The sequence below is a fragment of the Helianthus annuus genome, chromosome 12 (genome assembly GCF_002127325.2).
Source record: "Helianthus annuus cultivar XRQ/B chromosome 12, HanXRQr2.0-SUNRISE, whole genome shotgun sequence".
In the NCBI taxonomy this organism is placed as follows: domain Eukaryota; kingdom Viridiplantae; phylum Streptophyta; class Magnoliopsida; order Asterales; family Asteraceae; genus Helianthus; species Helianthus annuus.
In genome coordinates this window covers 22,572,065-22,581,300 of record NC_035444.2, presented here as the reverse complement: position 1 = coordinate 22,581,300, position 9,236 = coordinate 22,572,065, and the positions used below count along the sequence as shown (strand labels likewise).

Below are 9,236 nucleotides of genomic sequence, written 5' to 3'. Positions count from 1 at the left end.
ATCTGTGGAATATGGTTATCAATTCAGAAAACAAGAAAGAATGAATGTTACGCATACGAACTTAATACGTACTCTTTTGCCATAGCTATAAAGCGCGATTATATTTGGGACGATATGTAAAAAAGTCCTTGTGACTGAAAGCAGAAGTTATCATAGTATGATACCGTCCGCTGTTAAAGTTATCCAGATGTACCTGCACAGATGAAATAACTTGTACAGAAGAACAATAATGTATATTTTATACGGGTCCGGTTGATACCTTTTTTGGCCCAGAATAAACTTTTGGCAATCATGCATCATGTGGTGGCGTTGATAACTAAAAGACAAAAGGGTACATGCATTAATCAGTCTTTATCCCGATTGTTGAGTGTTATGTGCCTTATGTCCAAGGCTTGTGTCACACCCTGACTTTTGCGGAAGCGTATGATGAGTGACTTGTTCAATACCATTGCATTCAATTATAATAAACAACTATATGATCAAAATGATGTTCATCCATTCATAAAGTTTAAAATATTACAAACACTAGTCAATTAAGTTTCAAACGATACAACCTCTTATTAAGTTACAATCCAACAAAAGTGGATAACATCTAAACTTGTTATTCATATCCCGAAACAACACCTGCGCCCATGATCCAACTTGTTTCCTGAAATACATGTAATTTTGGAAACATCAACAAAAGTTGAGCGAGTTCATGCGTTTTGTATAAATACTGATAAACTTGTAAACGTTTGAGAGACTCATTTGAAAACAGGTATGAAAAGCATCTATGAACAGATCAAATTAATGATTTGCAAGGACATTAATGTATGTGAAGACATAGGGAGCACTCAATATGAGTAGGCTTATACTCTCGTCGAATCCCCTCAACTGTGTCGAATTCCCCTCGACTGTGTCAAATTCACCTTGACTGTGTCAAATTCCCTTGACCGTATCAAATCACCTTGACTGTGTCAAATCACCTTGACCGTTGTCAAATCACCTCGACTGGGACACCAAAGCACTCAAAGTGGTCACATAAGGACCATGAGTGGGGCTCGACCGTACCCTTAGATCTAACCTTTGTCCATATTTCTTATGGGAGTTAATGGCATTTCTATGCTCACATGATCTAATAGTTCATTTCATAGTCAAATCATACCATTTGAACATTCGTAACATGTATTCCACCCCCGAGAGTTATAAAACCGAAAACAGTTAAGAGAAAAGGGGGGACATGAACTCACAAGTTTGCGTCCTGCTATCTCCTATGCTCAAGGTCCTCCTATGAGTCGTACAACTACCTACACATGTGTCATATTTTATTAGACGCTTAGGTCGTGTAACGACTCTTTGTCTTAGTTATTCATTAAGACTTGTTTTGGAATTCTTGGTGTATTCTGAGTTACGTCATTGATGTATATCATACAATTATGCGTATGTGTTCCCCCAAGGATAGGTATAGTCATACTTGTGTATATTAGACTGGTGTATTGGCCAAGTATTGATGGCGTATTCCGGTGTATATTTATACGTATGAGGATACGTATTCTTATTGTGTTTATTTAAGAAAATATATATTTTCTCCCGAAAATAATATATCTCCTAATAATTGAATCGATACCGACTAATTTCCACCAGAATTCAATTGCTTAACACTTAACACAAAAAATTGATTCGTTAACAAGTACACATAAAGCCAAAAACAATATTATTATTCCATATATAAATAAGCAAGTTTTTTTATGCATAACCACTTCTACTTTGTGCTTTGAGAGTTTTTTTTTTTTTTTAAAAAAGAAAAACTTAATTTTTAACTTTTAACCCAAAGATTTTTAGCTTTTCTAATTTTAACCCTACATAATTTGTTTTTTTTTTAACTTTAACCCAAAACTAAACTTGATCTTTTACTTTTAATCCAAAACTAAACTTGATCTTTTACTTTTAACCCAAAGGTTTTTATCTTTTGCAATTTTAATTTTACATAATTTTTTTTAACTTTAACCCAAAACTTTTCATTATTTGCAATTTAACTTTACAACTTTTGTCACTTATACTTTTCATCTTTGGCAAATTTTTGTTTTACGTATAGTTCTAAATTTTTTGACTTAATACAACGCAACGTACGAGTGTGGTTCAACTTTTTTATGTTTTGTTTCAAATTTTGCAGCTTAACACGGCGCAACGTGTATGTGTGGTTCAATGTTTTTACCTCTGTTTTTTCATGTTTGACAGGTTCGTCGCAACACTCAGATCCTAGGTCGAGTCAGTGTTGGTGGTCGATGACGGTTGTGTGACATTAGTACTATTTGACACCGTTTTACACCCCGCCGCAACGCAGGGTGTGGTTTGGGGGGGGGTTTCTAAAGAAAAAATGGTTATGCATATGGTTGTCGTGACCTTGACATTGGGGGTTTTCCAAAAAATATTGACTTTTTTACTTTTCACCAAAAAGTATTTCATAAATTACTTTTAACTCAAAACTATTTGTTTTTTTTACTTTTAACCCAAAATTTTTTATCTTTTGCAATCTATCCTCGCAACTTTTTTTACTTTCAACTTTGGTCATTTATAGTTTTCATTTTCCGCAAATTTTTCATTTTATGCTTGGTTCTAAATTTTGTGACTTAACACATCGCAACGTGCGTCTTTGGTTTGATGTTTTTACGTTTCGTTCTAAACTTTGCGAGTTAACACGACACAACGTGCGTGTGTGGGTTAACGTTTTTACATCGTCTATTTTTTTCCCGTTTAAAAGGTTTAACATAACGTGCGGGGTCCTAAATCAACTTAGTTATAACTAAAGAATCTCCGCCGCAATGCAGCAGGTCTCAGTTCTAGTTAGCTATAAAAAGTAATAAAAATTGAAAAATAATTCATCAATTGGTTAGAAAAAGTAACGAAATTGGAAAATTATTGAAAAGAAAATGCATGGAAAATGAAGACCAACAAGGGTGAAGAAGCCTCCAAATATGGAGGAACAATCAAATTTATTGAAGCCAGCAGGAATTGTCGCAATGCCTCTCACTAATCTTTGTGATTTCAAAACCCCAAATTTAAATCCTAATCTCCCACACATCTCTCAGGTCATTTATTCACCGGAGAGAAGACTCTTTGGTTGTTTTCTCTCCCCGTTAACCGAAAATAAATCGATTCACCGGAGGTTAATTGTTACTTGATTCTGTTTTTTGCTCTTATTTTTACAGATTCAGGTGATTATCTTGTTTATTTAAAAGGTTTAATTTAATGCATGTATCTGAATTTGATGATTCTGCTACCAATGTTACAACAATATCTAGTGATTTCCATAGATTCATGTGACACCGAGCGAGATCACATATGATAAGAGATAAGCTTCGGGTTTGGTAAACATGCTAAATGTACCTCGTATTGAGTAAAAGTAGAGAGATGACACTAAGGTGGTGTTTGTTTTATTAAAAAAGATCTGTATGCTGTTTGTTTTTCCAAGACGTTTCATTAAAAAACGTCTGCGCAAACTCTTCTTGGTGCAGACTTGGCCCAGTCACTGCTAAGATCTTCTAAGGTCTGCAGAGGGTTAAGCACCACCACCACCGTCCACCACCAACCACCACCGTCCACCACCTGCCACCACCGTCTACCACAACCACCGTCCAAGCGTCCAACTTGTTGAGAGTTTTCGGTCATATCTTATGGGCCATGTAACTCCAAACGGAGCGAAATTTATGTCTGTCTTAAGTTGGGCCTTTTTCCAGTCCACTTGCTTTTATCCGGGTCGACCAAATATAAGTCATCTAAATGTTGCATTGGCTTTGTATCACCTCTAGAGTTATTGTTCATGAAAGAAATTATATTATTTTTCATTATGGCTGGACAAATAACATCTGTTTTGCGTATACTGCTTAATGAACACGATCGGATTGTCACACCTACGAATTTCCCTTGCAAAACCGAGTTATATCAGGTTCAAGTTCGACATAATTTACTCATTATGCATTTGTTTTATAAACTTTCAGGTAACACTCCTGAAGAATCTAGTCTTAGACTATAGTTATAACTAACTAGTAAAAGAAATGCCTTTGTTTAGAAGAGCCGCTACACCCGCTCCTCCAACGGAGGGCGAGACAGAAAAGAAAGAAGCGCCTGCACGAAGGACTTCTTCTGAACCACCCCCCATGGCAGACTCCAAAAAAGGGAACAAGTTTGATGATGATGACGACGATGATGACTTTTTTGGAAAAGCGAAAACAACAACAACCCGGAAGGGACAAAAGAGTAAAGCTGAGCTGGATAACATGTCTACTCAGGAACTAGAGAACTATGCGGTGGATCAGGCTGAAGAAACTACAAAAAGTGTACAAAATTGTTTGAAAATAGCAGAGGATATTAGAGAGGATGCTAATAAGACTCTAGATACTTTGCATGCTCAAGGGGATCAGATTCATAGGACCCATGAGAAGACCGCCGAAATGGAAAAAGAATTGAGCAGGGTGAGTTTTTGCATTTGATTAGTGTGTTATGTTATAATGCAGAATCCTAATATACCCACAAGTGGAAACAAGTAACTTCTTACTATCAAATCTTGTGCGGAACCTTCAAGGGGTGACGCAGTGGTAAGCGACTGATTCCCCTTGAGCAGAAAGGGGAATCAGGTTTGAATCCAGCTTCCACTGGTTTCTTGCCTTAACCCCTTGAAGGCCACCTCCCCAGCGTAAACTGCGCTTTACATGGGCCCACTGTAGCATGGCATTGGTGGGCCCAATCATGGTTACCAAAGTTTTTATGACTATATAAGTTTTTAGGACTTTATCATCGTATGCTAAAGAAAACGATCTAGTTGTTTCTTGTTTAGGCATGTGAAGTTAGTTTTGGAACATAGTTAAGGAATGCGTTTTTTATGTACATGTTTATAACAGGGTGAAAAGATATTGGGGAGCCTTGGAGGCATGTTCTCTATGACTTGGAAGCCAACAAAGGGCAAGGAAATCAAAGGGCCAGAGCCAAGAGGTTTGCATTTCTTCCCTACATGCATAAAAAGTCTAAGTAAATGCACATATCATAAATCATAGCTAAAATAGTGACATCATATAAGAAAATTACTACTTATTCCCGGTTTCATCGAAGCTCGTTTGATAGATGTCTTAATTTCAATCCGTTTATATGGGTTGGTACGGATTATGTTTCTATCTTTAACGGTCACAAGCGTAAAAAAAATTCTAAAAGGGAAACAGGTCAAACGGTTTGAAACTTGAAAGTCATAAGAGAACTTTTGATACATAAATATATTTTAATTTTTTTTTTTTGTTATTGAAATAATATGATTTTTGGATAGTATTTGACAGATTAATTACTTAACAAAAATCAACATTTTCTTTGAAGAAAGTGTTATCCGGTCAAGCCAACCCGTTTCGACTGTATAAAAAGTTACCATTGTTAATATGTTACCTGACCCACCCATATTACCAGATAACGATCACCACGGGAAAGGAAAAGAGAAAGGAAGCAAGGAGGACCGAGAGAAGTTGGGTTTGGAACATGGACACAAGGGGAAGAAGGGCTCTAAAACCGCTCATGGTGACCCGAAGGATGCCATGCAAAAAGTTGAGGTATGAGTTATTCAAAACCATGATCCACCGTTCAACAGCACCATTCACACACACCTCGTCTTATACTTTTCTTACACGCAATAAATTTTGTTTTCTTTATATTTATTTGGGTGTTTATTAAAATCAGATGGAGAAGGAAAAGCAAGACGATGCGCTCGATGATTTAAGCAGTGTTTTGGGTGATCTGAAAGGAATGGCTAACGACATGGGATCTGAACTCGACAGGTCAGTTTTAATTATAAATGTGGCAAACGAGTGAAATGGGTCCAACGGGTTGAAAGTTGCCAAAAATGTATTTTCTGATACGTAAAACTAGAGCGTTACTATAATTATAACCATATCAGACACACCAATTATCGTTACAAAGTTACTTTTATGGGCAATAACGGTTTCGGGTCAACCCAAATATATGGCATACTAGTTGTTTATATCAAAAGTGAACAGTTTTGACCATTACATAGCACATTTGGTATCTCTAACTAAGTGCACTATTTGGATGAAACACAGGCAAAACAAAGCTCTTGATAATCTTTCAGAGGACGTTGACGAGCTAAATAACCGAGTCAAAGGCGCTAATAACCGAGCACGCAAGCTGGTCGCGAAGTAAAAGATGTGCCATCCAACTTCATCCCATTACATGTTGTTGTATTTATATATATATTTTTATATTTTTTGTATATGAATAACTTGCATTATATATGCAAAATATTTTCGGCCCAGCCAAAGTTGCATCTTGCAAGTTCAGGTTTGGCTTATGCATTACCAAACCTAAGCCCAACTCAAGCTATGAGTTCTCTGTATACATTTAACATATATCTAATTGTAACATTTACCGATTGATTTTTCTTATTTTACTTTGACAAAATTGGCATTATGATGAGGAGAGATAAATAAAAAATGAAAATCGAGTTGAAATTATTTACGGATTGAAAGCTAGAGGTGGCAAAATGTACTTGCCGGGCTCGTTATGTTTCGGGTCAAATGAGTTCTCAGCAAAATGCAACCCTAGATTGTGTTCATTATATAAGATTCCATAAACAAGCCATTTGACTTTTGCTGAGTCAAACGGGTCAAGCGAAAACCAAAAAAAAAAAAAATCATTCGAACTTAATAGATTATTCTGTTATGTTGTAAATATAGAGATATATCTTGTAATTAATTTAGTGTTATCTCTTCCCAAAATAGTGGAGAGTCTCATGTATTTATAGGGATGTTATCAATGAATAAGGGCAAGGAGAATTATATTCTATCATGGTATCAAGCTAAATCGATCCCATACACAACCCTAAACTGCAATATTTTTTTTCCCTCCCTCCAGCAAATTAACCCTGTTTCTTTTCCTTCTACGATCGTAAGCAAACCTACCCTTTCTTTTTCCTTTTTCAACTTCTAAACAACACAAGGAATTAAAGATATTGAATTAGTTTGGTTGTTTTGGTGGATTCTTACGTCACAATCAAAAGCCAAATTCAATTCACTTGTTTGGACATCAGCAACTACTGAAAGCTGGGAACGGTTGGATTCAATAGTCCTCCAATGGATTTACGGGACTATTTCAACAGATCTTCTGCATACCATCTTAAAACCGAACACAACGGCTTTCGATGCTTGGACCGCCCTCTCAAATCTCTTCCAAGACAACAAAGCCACCAGAACTATTGACCTTAACAACCGTTTTGCAAGCACTCGACTAGAGCAGTTCACGTCCATGTCATCTTATTGTCAGGCTATGAAGATAATATATGATCAACTCGTTAGTGTTGGTTCAGGTATTACAGACGAGCAGCTGGTACTTCAGATTCTTACAGGACTCAACGAGCAATACGAAAGTGTTGCCCTTATTATTCAACAAAGTAAGCCGCTTCCTGATTTTTATGAAACCCGTTCTAGACTATGTATGGCTGAAACACGGAAGGTTAATCAGGCCAAGCAAGCGGCTCAACTAGCTGGTACCGCTCTATCCGCAACATCATCAAATGATCAGCATGCCTCGCGACAGCAAGATTCTCGCAATACTGACACACCAGCGGATCGTGGTGGCCGTGGTCACGGCCGTGGCCGCGGTCGTGGTCGTGGTCGTGGCCGTGGTTCATCATCTAGGGGACACGGCTCCTGGCCCCAATCAGGTCAGCACAATTCTTCGAACCAGCCTGCTTCACATTGGACTCTTCCATTTAACTACTGGGCTGGCCCAAATCAAAGTTTCTCTCAACAATCTTGGGCCCCTTGGCTGGTACCACCATGCCCCTATCCTACCACCACCAAACCCAACAGTTCGGGCCCAGGTATTCTTGGTCCAAGACCAGCCCAAAGCTATGCTGCTAGTCAGGCCCAGTCGTATGCAAATGCCTACACCCCTACGGATCTCAATCAGGCACTCTATAATATGTCGCTAACCCGCCAGATTCAAACTGGACCATGGACACAGGTGCGTCTGATCATATGACTCAAACTTCGATTAATTTTCCGTCTTTATTTAATAATAGCATGTTTCGTAACATAGTAGTCGGTAATGGCAAAACTATACCAGTCATTGGACATGGTGACCAAACCTTACCCCCACCCTTTCCACCATTTAAATTAACCAATGTCCTTTATGCACCATCTTTAATCAAAAACTTACTTTATGTCCGTCGTTTCACTAAAGATAACCAAGTTTCTATTGAATTTGACCCCTTTGGTTTTATTGTGAAGGATCTCAAGACCCGGACCCCTATCCTACGATGCAATAGCTCCGGTGATCTTTACACGCTTGACCCCACACAAGTATCCAAGTTCACCTCCCCTACCACTTTTGCTGCAATAAGTCAAGACATTTGGCATCAACGCCTTGGTCATCCGGGCTCAAATTTATTAAATTCACTCAAACATTCTAGTTTTATTGATTGTGATTCTTTGAAACCTAAATTTTGTCAATCATGCGTGTTTGGTAAACATATTAGACTTCCTTTTGTGGATTCACTTAATACTACATCTTTCCCTTTTGATATTATTCACAGTGACTTATGGACTTCACCAATTTTAAGCGGTGGCGGTCATCGCTATTACATATTATTTCTTGATGATTTTACTAATTTCTTATGGGCATATCCTATTAGTAACAAGTCACAAGTTTTCTCCATCTTTACCACCTTCTCGACTTTCATAAACACCCAATTTGAGCGTAAAATTAAACAATTCCAATGTGACAATGGAAAAGAATATGCTAACATTCAATTTCAACAATTTTGCAAACAAAATGGCATGCACTTTCGATTTTCTTGCCCACACACGTCATCTCAAAATGGCAAAGCCGAAAGAAAAATCCGGACCATTAATAATGTCATTCGCACCCTACTTTCTCAATCCTCCCTACCAAACACATATTGGCATCATGCTCTTGAAGTTGCCACTTATCTCCTTAACATTCTGCCTAGCAAACTCCTTAACCACCAATCTCCTACTCAACGTCTCTACCTAACTCCCCCTTCATACAATCATCTCCGAGTATTTGGATGTTTATGCTACCCACTTATTCCTCACACCACCATCCACAAACTTGAACACCGTTCTATGCCATGTGTCTTCCTTGGTTATCCCCCCAACCATCGAGGATACAAATGTCTTGACCTCGTCACTAAGAAAATCATCATCAATCGTCATGTCATATTTGATGAAACCACTTTCCCT

General features: G+C 37.8%; 2 protein-coding genes across 2 annotated transcripts; both read left to right on the top strand.

Moving 5' to 3' along the window:
* The first annotated feature begins 3,041 nt into the window (after window positions 1-3,041).
* On the top strand, window positions 3,042-6,428 carry LOC110894369 (putative SNAP25 homologous protein SNAP30). Its single transcript, XM_022141588.2, has 6 exons — window positions 3,042-3,194; window positions 3,978-4,451; window positions 4,878-4,968; window positions 5,428-5,567; window positions 5,695-5,792; window positions 6,075-6,428. Exons 2-6 carry the CDS (start codon window positions 4,035-4,037, stop codon window positions 6,172-6,174), a joined length of 846 nt encoding a protein of 281 aa, XP_021997280.1. The 5' UTR covers window positions 3,042-3,194; window positions 3,978-4,034; the 3' UTR covers window positions 6,175-6,428.
* Window positions 6,429-7,275: 847 nt separating this feature from the next.
* LOC110892593 lies at window positions 7,276-8,013 on the top strand. The gene has a single exon (XM_022139750.1). It carries the CDS (start codon window positions 7,276-7,278, stop codon window positions 8,011-8,013), a length of 738 nt encoding a protein of 245 aa, XP_021995442.1.
* The last annotated feature ends 1,223 nt before the right edge of the window (window positions 8,014-9,236 follow it).